Source organism: Oratosquilla oratoria, chromosome 35 (assembly GCF_046742065.1).
Source record: "Oratosquilla oratoria isolate Oo_2021 chromosome 35, ASM4674206v1, whole genome shotgun sequence".
Classification (NCBI taxonomy): Eukaryota; Metazoa; Arthropoda; class Malacostraca; order Stomatopoda; family Squillidae; genus Oratosquilla; species Oratosquilla oratoria.
This window is the reverse complement of record NC_134811.1, coordinates 29313506-29332912: the sequence shown is the minus strand read 5'-3', so window position 1 is coordinate 29332912 and position 19407 is coordinate 29313506. Positions and strand designations below refer to the sequence as shown.

General features: G+C 42.4%; 1 protein-coding gene across 4 annotated transcripts in view; it reads left to right on the top strand.

The window, feature by feature from the left end:
• Positions 1-19407, top strand: part of LOC143018627 (uncharacterized) — a 171696-nt gene that overhangs the window by 8145 nt on the left and 144144 nt on the right. For 3 of the 4 annotated variants that reach the window (XM_076174160.1, XM_076174161.1, XM_076174159.1), the window contains one exon: positions 17412-17432. The exons of the other annotated variant lie outside the window; for it this stretch is intronic. In XM_076174160.1, the coding sequence (XP_076030275.1) occupies positions 17412-17432 (21 nt within the window). The remainder of the gene's footprint in view (positions 1-17411; positions 17433-19407) is intronic. 4 annotated transcript variants of the gene reach the window in all.

Here is a 19407-nt window from a genome sequence, read left to right as displayed (position 1 = left end):
CAAGATGTTTAGTTCTCAGTTGTAGATATCGACCTACAAAAATAACTAGGATATATATAGTAGTGCATTCCCCTCAGCCTTTCGATGCGTCGCATTTTCATGTCTTACCAATTTAGAGTGTACCATCTTGCACTATGTAGATTTTATTGGCGAAACGGCACATTTCAAGCCATAAGGAACTTGTAACAACAGAAGATAATGCAGTTTAGATTTGCATTGCAGTCACTGATGGGTGTGGTCGACAGGTGCAATAATGGTTAACAAGTGACATTGACAAAAAATCGCAGGGGTGAATTGAAATGTGAGTAGCATATGAAATAGTGGCACTGCATACTTGAGCTTCCAAGTAATGGCAAAATGTATACACACCATTCAGGGCGGTACCATGTTTGTTCAGTTTCATTCATGTAACCACCACATTTAGCTGTCACACGGTTCGAAAAATCAAACGGCCAGGTTCCTTGATGAATTAAATACTCTACATTAGCCAAAAGCAAATGAATATACTTAGCATTATTGAAAATTAGTGTCAACATAGATATGGAGTAGTGATGTGCTTTTGTATGTGTGTGTCAGATGAGGGGAAGAAGGGGCGCGTTCAAACATGAGAGTAATTTTGATTTTTGAATTTGATTCTGTCATAGATCTGAATGAGGAGGAATAGTCATAGGTTCAGTTGTATATCTTTTATGAAATGTGCTCAACATGTCGATTTAGTTTACACTTATGGGGACCACAAGGATTGTTTGTTGTAAATTAGAAATGCAAATAAAAATATATAATCGTTATTAATATGAGACAACCTCTAATCTTTCCATGTGCAGGCTGCCTAGCTTTTTGTAATTAATGCTGCCACGGGAACATCACAGGTGCATATAATTGTGTGGTGAGGATGGTACTAGGTCGGAACCAATCTGTATGCCCGATTATAATTACTGGTAGCACGATTAACGGAATTGCATTATGGGTAGGCGATCGACGTTGAACCCCGCTTTTTTTAATGGTAAAGGTCTTGTGACTGACTTGTTTGGGCGGAGGTGGGGGTCCATACCCTGATCACAGCTGATCTGTTGTAACGTCAGACCGGTGACACCATAGGGATTTTATACAGATTAGGCCAAGGGTTGGACTAAGATGCTATTGGTCGATTGACATTCCCTTTTTGTCAAAAGTCTATCATTAGTCCTCAAGCATTAATCAGAGTAATATTTGCAAAATTCATTAGCTTAGTTAAGGGATTGCCGGACTCGGGGGTGGGGTGATTTGGTTTAGATTATATCCCATTTTGTTTTTGGATCATACAGTTCACAAATCTGTCTTGTTATAGAAAAAATCCATTAGTTTTGATTGGGTCGTTTCATAATGTCTACTTGATTTGTCATTTTAATTGTCCTTATTAACTGGTGGTGTTACTAGTATACCCATTTTCCTTGCTATTCAGGAGTAATAATTTTTATTATTTTGGGTTGCGCTTTTCCGGATATATCTTGTCATGAATGGGCAAGTCTAATCTTGACACAACTCAGGATGCATCACAAGTGGTCTGGTCCCCCTTTGATATCGCCCTAAAGTGATGTGACATCACCGCACCTTCGATTTCTCTTCGAAGCTGGTTCATTGTTTTGTACTCAGGGGTGACCTAGGGTGAGTCGCAAAACGTTTCCTAGATAACAGGTGCTCAACAACGCTTGGGCTTGGGGCATGGGACCCGGGGCCTACGTTGTTGAAGGACTCCACCCTTGTTTGCCCTTCCTCGCCTTCGTTGTTCCTAGAGGTATGAACACTCACTGACCTGTGTTTTCGGAATGGGAATAGACCCACTTCTGTTGCAGTGTTTTCCGGTGCAAGACAAGCTAAGCAAGTAATGCATGATCAACACAAATGATAAAAGTATTTGTGTTGGGCTATAAATTGTTTTCATTTAATATCGTCCTATTATTGTTTCTTCTTAGTAATATGATTTGACAAGTGTTGAAGATTATTTAGAGGGGTCTTACCGGTGTAAGTTGAAATCAAAATTTCTTTCTCCCTTCTTTGTTTTGGTTGACAGTGAAACAAGTAATCGTTCATCAAGGTTTCCAAACGGGTGTTCTAGTGGGCTAGGCAGTTTACTGCGGTTTGCCGCGTTCAGCATCTACATGATATATTGCACTGGGACATGGTCATCTCGACTCATTTGTGTCTCCTCACGCAGATTTTGCGTCGACATAGCATCTACTCTGGTGAATAGATAGCTTTTCTCTGTGGTTACATTAATCTGTTAGTTTACCTCCATCGGATCCCAGCCCACGTATTTTCTCGTCTAAAGTGGAGACTAACACGTCATGACTATAAAATTGAGGGAATTTGTTTTTTTTTTTCGGAATCAGAAATAACCTGGCAGAGGGCATACATCCATATGATTTGGTCCCTAAATGACCAGATCATCACGTCTTGCGAACGCCTACCACATTGCCATTGCAATAGGACTTAAAAACTCTTTCACACAACCTTTTCATTTTCTTCTGCAGCCTTTGCTGGCCACCTGTGGCGTGAACCGCCCTCAAACACCGTGGGTGGGGACCCCCCCTCCCCCTCCCCCATGGTGGGGTGCTAGGACCGTTTCTCCTATTTTAAATGGACTCATCGCCCCCCACCTCCCTATTTGTTGACCCTCCCTCTCTTCTCTAGTCCCACTCGGCTCGCTCTTCTCCTTCCCCACTCTTCCACATCCCTCTTTCCTCTCCCCTCCGTCTCTCCCTACCTCTCTTTGTTGTTGTTTCCTCCGTCTCTGCAGCCTCTTGACCGCGTGTTGTACTCCAGAGCATGGCCGTCCCCTCCCCCTTCTCTCTCTCTCTCTCTCTCTCTCTCTCTCTCTCTCTCTCTCTCTCTCTCTCTCTCTCTCTCTCTCTCTCTCTCTCTCTCTCTCTCTCACTCTGTGTGTGTGCGCTCGCACTCCATGCGCACACGGGCACGCACATCATATACACACAGGCACACTTCGTGGTCGTATCCCTTCCTCCATGCGGTCGTTTGTCTGGTTACCCCTTAGGCAACCTCTGTTGCCATGTCTTGCATCGTTTTTGTTGGACCTCGCTCTCAATGCTATTGTGTGCAGCGCTGCCACATGTGATAGGCCCAGGTGTATGGTATGAACCTTGGCTCCCTGCATCTCTGCCAAGAAAGGAAAAACAGTGTATGCGTTGAATACTTGGATAAGATGAATGTTGCCATCCTGAAGGGCTGACACGTCGGCGAGGCCACTCCCATACTCCATCTCCCTCCTCTTCCCATAAAGTGGGCGTAGATAAAATCGTATGTCGGCAGCCGGAGAGTATTGCTTTAGAGGACCATGCCAAAACAGGGCAAACAAAATCTAGTGTGCCATTGAGGAACAAAAGTACCGTATTCATTCATTAGGAAACATTAATTGTTGCTTCCAGTTTGACTACCAACAGCTCGCAAGCAGCTATATCCGAATTGTTTTGATAGGTCACGCGGCAAATGCTGAAGACAGAAAAAAAAACGTGAACGCACATTTGTAGTGCCTTTTATTTTTGGCGTATATAGAAAAATCCACATCTCATGTTACATTATGTAATGACAATGTTTTTACAGAATGTACCAACTTGTAACCTGTTATCAAAATTGGTGTTGCTGGATTGAGTGATATTCCTGTGTAATACAGAATTAGAAGTTAGATATTTTTACTATTTGCCAATTCAATTCTTGGTTAAAATCTCAAACATGCTCAAAAACTCCATTAAATAAGACTTACCCTAACACTACTCGCAAATCGTCACCTTTTTTGTCTGCATTTTTCATAGCATTGATATGCACTCATGGCCCGTGGGCGCGCACACGTACACTTGCACATAAATATAAAGGCGGGAAAGAGAGACCACTATCGATGTATTATCTTGTGCGAAACTAGTGCATTGTTTGGAATAATTTTAACTTGTCGCCATATACCTACTTGTAATGTGTGTATACTATATATATATATATATATATATATATATATATATATATATATATATATATATATATATATCTATATATCCCCATTAGAAAATAAACCTAGCGGTAGCTAAAAGGTTACCTTGGGATAACCTTTATTGATGTGTTTGTCGAGTTTAGCCATTCCTTGAAAAGGTGGAGGGTTACCATTGACTGAATTATATCATTTGCCAACAACTAAGAAAGTATGTCCGGAATCGCCGTTCCACATTTCTTTACACAAATATTTTGGGCTAACGTTAGTCGATTTTATTCAGTGCAGAGAACAGTTCTTGGTTTCATAGGGGCTTTACTCTACGCACCCAGTTTCATTCAAACACGTTTTGACCCTTTCGTCTTTCTGTGTTTCCCCTCCCCCCACCAATCCAACTCCATTCCCCTCTTCCCGTTCTCTCCCCTCTTCCCTCCCCATGCGGTCTTCTCTCCCCCCTCCCCCCTTACGCTGCACTCCTGTTGACTCGACCCCCACTCCCCCCCCCCCTTGCTGCTCACCTGCTGAGTCATTCCCCTCGGTCCCTCCCCGCCTCCTCCTCCCCCCCTCCCCACTCCGCACGTGCTCGGGTCTTCCAACATCCTCGTCATAGCAGCACACAAGGTCGACCCCCTTGTGTCACATCCCGATGATCACACTTGGTTTCGTTGATTGTTGTCTTTTCTGTCGCGGTACACATACTGCGTGGATGGTTAGTATTATTATTTATTCTATATGTTTTTGTTGATTTGTTCCCCCTCTATATCTTTCTCCCTCTCCCTCTCCTTCCCACTTCCAGTGATACCTTTCCCCTCTTTTCTCTTGGTATCATTGCCGCAAGCTCGTCTCGGCCACATTTTCACCCCTCAGGTTTCTGTCATCTTTGTGTTTCTCCTGCATCTTGTTTCTTTGCTTCCTTTGGAACTGCTACCTCTTCCTCAGCCTTAGCCCCACCCTCTTCCGGGTTATCTTGCACCCAATTGTGCGCATCTTTATTCGCTGCTTCAGGCGGCCCGTTCCCCCGTGCGTCTCGCAATCCAACTAGACTTTCTGTGTACGTTCCTGTGACGTTGACATGCCGTCGACCCACTCTTCGCCATGAACCTTAACTGCAGTGTCACACAGCCCTACTTTACTCTATCGTGATGACACCCACGTCCTCGACCATCAGAGTTCGACCGCCATACTTCCGTAACGCTGGCGGCAAACTCTTTCCCTTTTGGCGGAGTCTTGGCTTTCCGCTGCCCATCCACCCCATCCCACGCGCCGATCACAGCACGTACCGGGATGAAAAAAAAACGGCATTGGGTACATTGCTTTGGAGAATTATTTAAATGGGAAATTGCTGAATTGGACCTGATTTAGGTTAAGTTAAAAATGTCAAAATAATTTGAATAAAGTGCTTTGAATATTCTCATCTCTTGCACGTGAATTCTGATACGGTTTGTTTAACATGGATTTGATTGGTTGAAATTACCCCATGATTGTGTATCTTGCATATTGGCTATATCCCGCCATAATCAGTTGCTGTACTCGTGATCAACACAACAATTTTTACCCCTCCAGATTAGACCTTAGATTTCGTATAGTACAAAGGTGTTGTGGTTTTACAAGCATCGAAACCCATTCTCTTGTTCAGCTGGTTGGCGTATTAATGAAATTTTCACGACATGACATAGGTGCGTGAAGGTCCGGTTTAGTGTTGGTGTGACCCGGTGGGGGATGTGTGTGGGCGGGTGGGGGTGATGCTATTGTCAGCCAGTATACCCGTTGTGCGAGGTGTAGTTGGGGACGGGCGACGTTGTGTTTTGTTGATGTCGATTTTTTTTTTCCGTGTGGAGGTCCGGCATTCTGCGGGCTGTGTGTCATGTCTGGCGTCTAACTTTTTGTGGGGTTTATCCTGAGCACGTTTTTTATGTGTTATTGTTAGCGTTGTTGCTGTACTTGTTGTTATTATCGTTTTATGTTTGGATGATGGAGTAAAAGAGTGGAGAATATTTTTTGTTAACATACCTAAAAGGGGTATAGTTATGACTAATAGAACCTGTCTTATCGAGAGTGTATGGACGATATTTCATTGTGGCAATCCGCCTTACTTCAAAACACGCACGCAGAACATTTTGTGTGTATGTGGGTTGAGAGCACACGATATTACTGCTGTAGTTTTATCATCGATGTTGGTGGGTTGCATCAATGGGGCCAAGTCGCCTCTCAGGTCTTCTCCCACAAATCTTCCACCTCAGATGTGTTGGTGTACCGAGTACGATGGACTCTAGTATCCAGACTGGTGTTTTTTCTTATCACCACTACTACTGGGTGTGTTTATCCTTGCGAATTCCTAACATATTTGTTTTGATTATGTGACTAATACAACTTTAGTTGTGCGAAGTCAGCGCAGATGTACGGACACGCTATGTGTTAGTGAGGTTGAGGTGGATGAACATCTGCTACTTGGTTCTTCGCAGGTGTTAACGTTCACTGTATGTGTATATTCCATCTATCCACACGCATGGATAGTGCGGGTAGAACCGGAGTGGCGTAAACATGTACAGGTTTTCTCAAGGCCTGAAGCCTTTTCGGCTTTGAAACCTTACGGTTTCATATACCCCGCGTTTGCCAAAGGTAAGGATCAAATCTATTTCTTACATCGGACATCCAACACACACACACACACGCACGGACACATCGTGAATTGGTGACACAACGCCCACGGTTGTGAGTATAGTTAGAAGACGTATGTTCCAAGAGTTTGCAGTACGGAACAGTATGTGTTGTAACACATCTAGTTCAATTGAGCGTCCGTTATGTTAATCCATGAAATGAGGTTGTTCGAGCGAATGTTGAAGTGATCGTGACTACGTAGGTGCTAAGAAGTACCAGAAGAAGTCTGGAGGAAGTTGATGAAGATGGTGTGGGAGGAAGACAAGGACAGTTGAAAGAAGTTGACGCAGTTGAAAGAAGTAACATGTCTAAGGGAAGAGTAGATTTATTGGTAAACTTTAAGAAATTGGAATGCATTTAATTCCCGTTTCCATGTGATGCTGGTTGTTATTGGTTGTTTTCCTCTAGATGCAACATGCTGAATTTCACGACATAAGGTGGATCATGTATGGTTTTATATTATCTGCCATTTCATGTTTGTTTTGGTGAACAGAATTGTTTCCTTCTTGTTGACCTGTCTTTAAGATTGAAAGACATAAAGTCTGTATTGAAATTTTCAAATTATTACCAATTAAAACTACAGAACCAGAAACCGTCAACATCGTTTGACAGCTGTCCAATGGACTTCGTGACAAGAGTTTAAGAGTTCTGTCGTGGAGGATGACTCTCATCACAGAACTGGAAATCCCCATTTCTTCTGACAGCTGTCTTACTGTGGTGCCTTTCAATGTTAAGTCTCGGAATATTGAAAGTTGTGTGCATGTGTTGCTCTTGTGTTTTTGCTGTTTACAACAGATGTGGCGTTTCCTTCAGCCCCAGGCTTCTGGTGGGGTTGCCATGCAGGATTTTCCTTAGGGTAACTACATGCCGATGTTGCCATATTATAATATGTATATATTCTCCCCTAAGGGATATGTGTCCATTTCTGAACTAGAAACTGAAAATCAGTCTCGCGTTGCATAAAAATGTTAGGTACGATTAGTGGCGTTCCTGGATCCGATAACCAACATTAAATTATTGTACAACTACAAAATTAAAATGGAAGTTTTTCCTGGATTGAGGATCGTCATATTTTTCTGGTAATAATGCACAACTCGAATATGCGTCGTCAGTCTTCCAACTCGATTGTGATTGCAGTACATTATCCTTCTTTGCTTCTGCTTGGTCATTGTAGAACCAAGTTGCCTGGGTGTGCTGAGTTCATGTCATAGCTCAGGTGGGGAAAGGTTTAAAAGAAAACGATATGGCCTCAACCTTGTCTATTCGCTTGCGTGTATACATAAAAACCGTGAAATTATGTTGTGTTGCAAGGTGGCTTCGTGTTTCATATTAAAGTTAATGATTTTGATTGTGCTCGAGTTCCCTTGGATCCCACTTGAATTAGAAGAGATGAGTCGAAATAAATCATAACTTCTTCGGCAGTGAGGCCAAGTTGCCATAGAGATGAGTGAAGCAAGCGACAACCGGAAAGTGGCACCTGATACTCGTATAATGGTTAAGGAATATATATATATATATACTTCTAGATGTTCAACAGCATATGTCACATGCTGTCTCTGTCGCTGAAGCCATCCACCAAACTGGCAAGCAATGTACCGGGAGACCTGAAATCCATAACACCTGTTTTACTGATACCAATCGAGTCGTGGTCGTCACGGTATTACTATTATAGACACCTGAATCAAACCCATGAGGAATCAGAATTATGGAACTACATTTTCGTTGTCGATTGATGTGTTCCCAGGTGCACCTGTTTTGTACAGAAACGTGTTGTATTGAAAACAAATTACTAGTTAGTAGAATAACAAAGAATGGTGTATTTGTATCCACGAGAAGGCCATGGTTAGGTCAAGGGCAGGAGTACTTCCCCGGTGGCGATGGCCTGATTATCTTAGAGTAATGGAAAGAAAGGTCTGGTCATCAGGTGTGTTGGTTAAAGTAATGGGGCGGGTCTAGTTTGCACAATGTAAATGTTGAGCAGTAAACTGGTCATGGTTGGCGTTACAAGTAAAGATTGTTGTACCACAGTTTCTGTGCCCGATAGCGAATTGGTTGTTAGTTGTAGACAGGTCTTTACTTATTTTAATGTCGTTGGAAATCTATGAGCAGCATAATGAGTCTGTGAATGGCTTGGGGGCGGTCGGGCTTTGATTAGTAGGATTGATTGATAATTTACTCAAATTTGTTTATAGTTTGTCGTTTACATGGGTTATGTGGATGGTTGGTTTTACGCGATTGGAAAAGTATAGATGTTTTGAACGGGTGAGCTGTTTTCATTGGTTCCACATATTGTGTTCGAGTGTTCCAGTCTCATTGGCGATACGGAATGTCATCTTTCTTTCTTTATCGGTACGGAATGGGTTGGAGCCAGTTGTTGGTGGTTTAGATTAATCTTTCCATAGAAAGCAAGGAATCAACAAGATGCATAAGGGTGTTATCAGCATTTATCGTTTTCAGATTCAGGACCAAACTATGTTTAGCGTCGTGGGCAGAAAGGGAAGGAGAGAAGTCTTGAGCAAGAGAAATAGCGCTGTTTTTGAGAATTAGATGTACCTTGTCATTTGTGGTTCCTCTTGTGCCAGCTGAGCAGGCATTCATGGGTGGGGTGTTGGTTCTGCAGAGGTCGTTGCCACACATCGGGTACCATCTTTGGGATCAATGGGTAGGGGGAAGCAGGGGTGGTTGGCCCAGGGATATCATAAACCCCTTTGAATGTCTTAGTCGACGTCTACTTATCCTACCCGCCTCCAGATGATTCTATTCGACTTTGGGGAAAACAGTGGACATGCGAATTAAACTGCAAATGTTCTCCGTAATCCCTTACCTCCCCTCTCGGAGCACACCGACCTCTCGCTCCTCCCCCGTCACCCCACCACCTCCTCTAGTCTTCCACAACTCCCCCACGCTTCCAGCACGATCACTCCCGTCCGCACTTGCGGTCTGGCGGAGAGGCGCGTTCCATCCGCGGCACCGGCTGCTGACTCGTAATGTTTTTGTCCCGGAAATTTAGAGGACATTACAGGTGGTGGGGTGGAGGGGAGTAGGAGAGGTGGCGGGACTCCCATGTGGATTGGATTACTGGTTCATGGTACGGGTGACTGATGTTCTCGGCGATAACACTTGGCCCCGTGCATCTCAAGTCAGTCCGCGTGGTGTGTTCTCTCTCTCTCTCTCTCTCTCTCTCTCTCTCTCTCTCTCTCTCTCTCTCTCTCTCTCTCTCTCTCTCTCTCTCTCTCTCTCTCTCTCTCTCTCTCTCCTCTCCTCTCCCCCCCCGAGACTGTTTTGAGAGCTCATATTAAACTGTTGTGTATAAGATTCGGAACTTCAAATATTAAGATAAATAGATAAACCCAATTAACTTAGGTGAAATGGTCATACAGATCTGGGTACTAAACACTCTTATTGATATTATCGTAATGATTTGTTATCACGAAATTCACTGACTGGAACCACGCAACCTCACAGCAACTGGCAACGGCCTTCGGCCCTCCCATATGTGGGACATAAGAATTGTATTTTGTTGTACGAGTGTGAAGCTAGTTCTGTCACCAGCTTGTAGCAGTAGAAGAGGGCAAGTAGTTTCTCCATGTGAAAAGATGGAAGGAATACAAGGGACATGCTCTTGTAGATGTTGACGGGTTTTTAGCGGTGAAGACTGCGCCAGAAAGCATACCCATCCCTTGTTGAAACCTGGGTGATGCTGCATGCTTGTGGGTGCTCCGTACTACCACGGCTGTTGTATAGTAATTCTCTTTATGGTAACAACTCCATGGCAAACAAATAGGTGAGTTATGGATGCTGCAGTGTTTGTTCGCCTGTCTATGTTTGTGTTGACGGTTTCTGTGTATGCCCTGCAGCAGAGTTGGGTTTATTTACTAAGGGGTGCCGAAGCGCATACCTACTGGAGACATACATTTATGGAGAACATGAAATTGCAAAAAACGCATAGAAAACGAGAAGTTGGGTATGGGGAAATAAATATAGAAATAAATTAATAACCTTTCAAACAGACAAACAAGTAAATAAATAAACGAATAAGCAAATAAAGGCCCGTCATGGCACTTTGATCACCCTGGGAAGGCAAAGGCATAAAAACGAGATTGAAGGATGAAGACAAATCTTCGCAGTTTCCTACGCTTTGTGTCCGCTGCAAGCGCACCTGACCGTTCGAAATTCTTGTCGTAATTGTCGATGCTGTGACATCACCTGTGTACTTGCAAGTGTTGTAGGTGTGCAGTAAGCCATTGGTTTTACTTATCCAATGATGTAACGAAAGAGTAAAGGGATATATATATATATATGTGTGTTCATTGTCGTGGTGTTCAGTGGGTATTTATTGTTATTACCATTATTATTTTATTTCATTACCGTAATGATCATTATCATTGTTACTATTGTTGCAATTATGAATTTTTATTATAATTATTACTATTATTATTTATATTATTGTTATATATTTTGTACATTTTGGCAACAAACAAGGTTTGGAGTGGTCACGGCCCAATATGATCAATGAATACCTCCACCGTTGAACTACAACAAAATAATTACACCCAAGTATTCCATTTTGTTGCAGTTGATGCGGATTTTGAATTTTTATTGGGTGTTCTATTGCCAGATTCACTCACCGTTTTGAGGCACAGAAACCAATAGACCTTAGTGTGTGTTGGGGGGTGGGGAAAGCGCAAGTGTGTTTATTCTTATGGATAAGAGTGTCGAACTTTGACAACATTTCACCTGTCCTGATAAAAACTTTATTCTATCAGGAAATTGAACGGTCTTCATTGAGTGTACTTTCGAAAATTACCGTTAAATTGAATGGACTAGCCAGCAAGTCGGATAAACTCGAAAACCAGGTAGAATTCTACATTTTGATGGTATAAAGCGTTCGCCGATGAAATTTGTGCTGTTAACGCGAAGGATACTTGTGGGACGGTCCTGTAGATTGCTACGAGACATTAGATTGCAGGATTTGTTTTTATCCGTGAAAACAGATTTAGTATTGATATTGTGTTGCGGATCGGATGTGAAGAGCGGCGGTACAGGGGAGGAGACGGGCGAGTCAAGTGGAATTGGTTGAGTCGAAGGGATTATCTTCTGCACAAACAAGGTGGAATAATTGGCGAGATTGATTTGAATATAGAATGTGAATTACGACACAGAAAAAGTGGAATATTTACCCCCTGGAAAATTCTGATGGCATGGAATGTGATTATGGCGTTTCGAATGAAAAATCTAAAGATAAGAGAGAGAAATTCTTAAGTGGTCAACGAGAAAGGTATGGTTTCATTTTGGTCTGGATACTGGTGCGGTAAGATGAAAATCCCGGAAGTAGCCTCCTCCACACCCTCACCCTACCATTCATGCTTTTCGCTGACATGCGGAAGTGTGTTGAAACACTAGGTGGAAAATTCCCCCCTGCCTCTATTTCCCGCCAAGAGGCCAGTAATTATTGCCGTCATTTTCACATCATGCAAACATCGTATCGTGCACATCATATGGCAAAATGTAAGGACAAATAAGATTTACAATTTTTTATATAAATATGTGCGGTCACGGATACATGATAATTTTGTAGCTTTATTTTTTAATGTTGATAAAATAATGTGGAAAACGGTGGCGGAAGTGTGTGTGTATAAAGGGAAGGCAGTGGTTTGGCCACATCCAGACCCAGTTCACATAGTTGATAAAAAAAAAATGTTCGTCACTGTGTAAAATGCATATCCTACGTGCAAGTGTGAAAAAATAAAACTGTAACAAGTAGTAGTAATACAGTATAAGTAATAAATGGGTATTTTAGAATGCACAAATAAGCGATATATAGATAGATTAATTATTAATTTTGTAATTTGAAATACATCAACGTAATATCGGTTTTCTTCTCTGAAATAAACAAAAAATACTAAAAGCTGTCTTCTCTATAAGTACTGTAGCATTAAAACAAAAGACCAGTCATGACAACAATTACAAGGGGGTCTGATAAATGCATAACCCTAGTACGTAAGATCTGGTTAGTTTGCGTAAGGTTTGGTTACGTTCAGTTCCATAAAGCATGTTTCTCTCTCTCTCTCTCTCTCTCTCTCTCTAATCAAATTTCACCACCCGAGAACCCCGCTTTCCCATTGCCTTCCCATTATTGTAGGGGTGATGGGGGTAAGGGCACAAATGTGGTTTTCGTCAAAATTGAGGGTCAGATGTGAATGAATAAAATTACCAAGTTGTGCACTTCGAAAATTTACCCATAATTGACTAAATAATTAAGTACTGATTATAGGAACCCTGTCTAAATTCCAGCCTGGGGCCTCTTGCAACCTTAATCTACCACTTTGCAAAAGTCACTTGATTATGTATGGCTGTGACTTGGTACGAGTAATATATAGTTCTATTTTTATTTTATTTTATTTTTCTCTATTCTTGTTTTTATTAATTGATTTCTATTTTATTTTTATTTTATTTACTGCTGCTGCTGTTGAACCTCGGTTGTGACGTGTAATAGGAAGGAGATGGTTGCCTTTAGTGATGTTTTAATGGTGCTAGTGGTGATGCACGAGGGTTTGTTGACTGAAGCCATGACCTTTCCGCAGGTCCTTAATAAAGACGCGCAAATGTCAGAACGGACATCGAAGAGTTTGGGGGTCAAAGTATATCAGATGTTATACTCTTATATAAAACAAGTATATTGTAGAGGAGATATGCTTCGCAGGTAACTATCTACTGGTGTGTTAAGAAATAAACGCGGGATGATGTACATTAATTTCTGTACGATTTTTGTAAAGTAAATTTTTTAGTACTGTTTCGCCTGGAACAAATTTCGAAATCGTCGTGCTCTGGTAGTATCGCCCATGGTTTGCTCATACGGTTGATAAAACTCGTTCTCCAGTCACCATAGGGTACATGTTGACATTTAACGAATATGCTATTTTGCAGGAGAGGCCCCGAGACTCCTGTTTTATACAAGCATATAATTCTCAGCTGGCTGCCAGTGTCACGGGACCAGCATGGTGATGGCTGAACGTGGGAGGGGGAAGGGTGGATGGGAAGTGAGTGAGTGAGGGTGGTAGGGGAAGGGGATTTCCCTGTTCGCAGATGGCCTGCATGAGTTATGTTGTTTGGGTGGGTCGGAGATGTCTGGGGGGAGTTTGATTGAGTTTACATTTTTGGCGGTTTATTAAAGAGTGCTTATTACGTGCTCTGAGTTAGTATATTTGTATGGACGTGGCGTGAGGTATTGGGGTAGGTTCTAGTAGATATTTTTACTGGGGTTGGTGAACGGTTTGACGTAAGGCAGGCGGGAATTTGAGTGATATGTCTCTAATACTCCTGGCGTAGATTCTATTGGTATTCGAGATTGAGGTTTGTTTAGCTTGCGTGTTCTGTAGACCACATATCAGTCATGTTGGCGTGCGTTGCTTGAGACACATTCTTTCGTTTGTGCAAGAGTAAGTGCGATGGAAGTGATATTTTTGCATTTCGAATGCAAATGTGACAGTGTGTGATTGAGTGGAAATTGTGCCCAGATTTTTTTCCTTGTGTTTCCGGATTTGTATTGTGTGCGTGAATGTTTTCAGTGACTGAAAAATACATATTTGTCAAGGGTACATATTGTGTAACGTGTATTTGTGTTATGTATAGAATATGTTCTTTGCTCCGTCACGTTTACACACACACACACACACACACACACACACACACACACACACACACACACACACACTTAGTAAAACGGCTTTCGTGTATTGAAAGGTTCCTACAAAAAGAACATTGTTAAAAAGGATGAACCGTACTTGATTCAGCTCATGGGGGATCCCACGCTATTTTTTGCCTCACCGCCTCCGTTTATGTATCAATATATATATATATATATATATATATATATATATATATATGTATATATAAATATATATATGTGAATATAACACACACACACACATATATATATATATATATATATATATATATATATATATATACACACACACATACATACACGCGTTTAGAGTAGAATGTCCCTAATACTCTTGACGTTTATTGATACTCGTATCTACAGTTTCTGCTCCTTTGGATACATTTTTATTGTATCACGAACAAGTGCGAATGAATAAAGGTCACACTAACCTCGCCTCCTGGCAAATGCTTGCCCTTGACACTGAATTGGATTAGTTGCTTCGAAACGTAATCCTAACACGTGGCCGTGATCAGTAAGTGTTAAAATTCCAACGTTCAGTTGAGGCGGCTAATCGATTTTTGTTGCGTGGAACGATTCATATTGTCGATACGTACCTCAGTGAAATTGCCAACCGTCTATGGATCCAACACTCGGCAAATGCATCTCCCCACCCGTTTCCATCGCCTGCAGTGGCAGAAGCGGAGAACATATTCAGTTTCTTTTGGAACGTCTTCTGTCTGGATCTCTTGACCTTGGAGAGGGGAAGGGGGGGGGTGTCTGAAGGGCGCGGGAGAGGTGATGGTGGTGGGGAACCAATTCCTGGCGGTCATAATTATGCAACGTTCGCGGGCGGGTCATTCTCTCCCTTGTGTAGGGAAGACGTAAGCATCCGGACCCGCTTGGTTTTGTCTGTCCTAAGTTGTTATTGTTTGTTTGTTTTTTCTTCGCTGATTCAAAGGAGTGATTTAATTTCCGTATTGTTGTATTTTTGTTTTATATAGAAATTTAAGTTTCGGCCATTTTTATATTCTCAATTGTGAGCTTAGATCAAGCAAGGCTTCCGATATTTTCTAGCCCCGGGTGAGAAAGGGGTGAAATGCCTTTTCTCCATACCAACGGTTTAAATGTCAGCGAAAAAAGTGGGTCAAGAGTAAAGTCGAGTTCTTCAAAGGTCACCATCAGAATGCTAAACGTTTCTCCTCGGGCAAGTTTTTTTTTATGGTGATGAAGGTGCGAGAGCCAAGTGACGGAACATACGCGCGCGAATTTCAATTCCCCGTCCAAAATCTCCTTGCCGACCAGTATAGCATTCAGACAGGCAGTTGGGGGATCGGGGTAGGGGTGGGGGTTAAACTAGGTCAAGGTAGCCTAGATGATTCCATGTCAATGGCTGAAATGTTGACACCGCACATAGGGGGAGCCGTGATCGATTGCAAGGGCGTCGCGCAACAGTCCGGGACCGGCCGCTAAGCCCGCTGCATCGGGACCACCGCCTATAGCTTGGACGCGTTTGGCAGATTCTTCGCGCGCGCGCGCGCACACACACACACACACACACACACACACACACACACACACACATGCGTGCACATGGTCAGTTTACATTGTGACAGGGTAGAGAGGTTATATTCGTATTAGGATTGAATTAGTGCTGCAGGCAGGGGAGGGGGTGCTAGGATTTCTTTGAATCTATCATTGGGAAATAAAACTAACAAGAAATACCGTTTTGTGATGGAACGTGATGAAAGGGAGGGGGGGCCCCGTGGTTGTGGAGGAGGGAGGGGGGGGTGTAAAATAATTTATGGAAGTCGAGAGAGTGCTAGCCTGTTAAATGTAGTGGAGTGTGTATGAGTGTGGATTTTTGGCAGTGGAAGAAGCTGACTTTGTTGATTACCAACTCCCGTTGGTGAATCGAGTTCTTTGACGTTTTACTAGCATGAATTTAATTCACATCTTACTGAAAGAGTGCGTCCACCATGTAATTAGCATACGACAGTTTTCGACATCGCCACCAAATACAGAAAGTCTCGGAACTTTTTTTTTTCTCTCGACTGTACCTTGTACGCATCGTCCTGTTGGTCGGAGAAATTGTGTGGTTTTAAGATTCAAAACTCGGCTCCAGACACGGTGACGTAACGTTGCCGTAAACCGACCCCCCACTTCTACCTCCTCTCTCTCCCTTCCTCCCTCCCTGTAACCTTTCTTCAATACAAACTTCCATTTATATCAAAACTGAGAATATCGTCTCATCTTCATTTTTTATCGTTTTATTATTGATTAACTTATCGTATTCCAACATCTGATAACTATGCATTCGGCGAACTTTGGAGGGAATGGCGATCTATTGAGTAGGTCGCTGTGATGAAGGAAGAGCGTGGGGGGATTTTTCCTCGCAAAAATTCTCTGTATGGGAATCTCAGATAATTGTGTGAGCCTGTCACTACCATACAGTGTGGAGGCAATATTTTATTTATAGAATCATGTATCCCTCTCAGAGTATTATAGTGTTACCTGGTCTAGCACAGTTATGTAAGTAGACATAAATGCTCAATATATTTTTCTCCTTGATATACCTAATTTTGTATTGTTTCAACATATTTGTTTTATTAGTGTTTTATTTTTATTCGCTCGTTTGTTTATGGTAATGGTATAAACATTATATCGTGACTTTGAATGTTGATTATTTACCTATTCATGGAAATTCACTGAAGGAAGATAATGTTCCCAGGGCAGGTGGAAGATTGGAGGATCAGATAGGTGAACCCTTTGCTTAGTGAAAAAGTGGGAGGGTTGGGGAGTGTTTTCTCACTCATGTATAAATAATTTCGCATAACGGTGAAGGGATATCTCCCAGTACGGAAGGGATTAGTAACGATGACCCATTCATCGCAAACGGGCGCACGTGACACTCGATACGGAAGTGATTCAGCGAGAGTGGAAGGGGCTGCGAAGGGGAGATTGACCGGTGTGGGAGTTTCGCACAAATATCAGGATAAGGAAAGAGGTGTCGGAGTTAGCGCGCGATACCGATTCGCGGTTAATTATTATCATTACTGTTGTTGTTGTTGTTATTATTATTATTATTGTTATTATTATATATTTTTTCTTCCTCAGGACGGTTCAACGTAGGGGAAGGTTAGTACAGTATGGTTTTGGTGAATTCTATGGCATATTTGAGAAAATAGTCTCAAGATAGAATTTCTGGGTTGAATGCACTTTTTCAATCATCGAATTTACTTGCAGTACGTATGCATCACCTTATCTGTCAGGAAAAAAGACACCGACTGTTCTGATTGATTAGTTCTTATGTGTTGTGGTATTTCGCACTTTTGAGTTGTGAGAGGGCCAAACTTGGAATAAAGTAACTCGGTGTTAGCCATAATAGATATGCATTAAGCGACTACTAGCCCTGACGAGTCAGCTTCAGGTGCAGAGGGAACGTGAACAGGCGCATGCTACCGGCTGACAAGCGTATGGTGCATTTTCTCTCGGGGCCATGCGGCACCACCTGGTCTACGTGGGGCGCCAGCTGCCGAACATTTGGCGCCAACGAACTGCCTGACTCTAGGTGCCAATTACCGGCCGAGGTGAACCACCTGCTGCACCCGTGAGCTTCACCTGGCGTGTGTTAAATCGCCAGCTGTTGGGGGCATGGGTACACCAGCTGTTGGGAATCGGTTTCGGCCTTGACCAACGAACTTCTGCAAATGCACGCTAGTCATCGCGATGTAACTTTATCATTAATTGAAAGAAAAAAGTTGGATGTGTAGTGTGACTTCTGTCGACCAATGCACTTGTTTATTGCTTTCTGTAACTGATGCCTCTTTCATAGCCGAGAGCGTGCCACGGGTAGGAATACATTAGCTTTGTGGCAGCCAGAATACAATGTTTCAACCCTACACGATAAGGATACAATACCCTGGTGATCACCATTGAAAAAAGAAAGTTCTGTCGACTACATCGTTTGGCTGCCGGGGCACGTTGGGCAAATTTCAAGGGACAAATTTGTCTGTTTAGGGATAATTTGTGTATGAGAACTGTCCCTAGGGGTCGATTATGTATGAGGAACAAGGTAGAGGATGTGGGAACTAGATGACTGTACAATTTGTGGGACGAATGCATCATATATGGGTCAGGGCGGACGCTTCTAAACTGGGATTTCGATCATTTGGAATTGAATTTACACCCCGAATCTTCGGCACCATGTTTAAAATCGAAAAAAGTATAGAGCAAGAATGTAGGATGTTAAGAACATTTTTTTATTAGAAGCAAAGAGTTGGATAAGGTGGGTTGTGGGTGCACAGGTGGAGGATGACAGCAACCATGGATATCTTGTCCTTAAGGGTGTTTAGAGGCTTTCAATGCTTGGTGAGGAACCCAGTCAAACAATTCAACCCCTTCGTCTTCACCTTTTTCAATTTGATAACAGAAATACAAATTTCCTATTCAGTGTATAAGAACACAGTGAGGAAGGGGGTATGTCATTCAAGAAGGGTGTGGAAGGGTGTATGGGTAGAAATGACGTGATGGGAGATCCATTTGAATAAGACATAATTCATTTGAAGTGTGTGGCGTTACCTGTGGGCATCCCTTGGTTTAAAAAAAGGCCAATCAGTTCAGCACGTACAAAGTGAAGGTAACTACATGTCAGGTCAATCGGGACCGTTTTCAGTGGCCATTGAACAATCGTCATGCCAGGAATGAGGCAAAATGGTTTGATGCTTGTAGCTAATGTTGGATTCTTCAATTGAAGGGACAGCTGTTGTTTGTATGACGAACAAACAAAAAAGTGAACCACACTATATTGTGTATGGTGAGGACGATTTTTTTTATTCGGGATTAGGCAATGCTTCTGTGCTCAACATTATCATTTATTGGTTTTATGCACACAAAGGAACTGAGGAATGGGATCTATAATTATTCCACAGAGTAAAGAAAAATAAAAAACATTATGTTGGGATCAGAGGAGTTCAGCAGGTGGGATGATTTGAAATAAGGGAGAAGAGATAGCAAGGGTTAGCCCTAGGCTGTAATATGTGGAGAATACTAGTTGTTTAGGGTCATTGTTCCTTTATTCGTTCACTGGACCCGATGCCACATATGCATATTT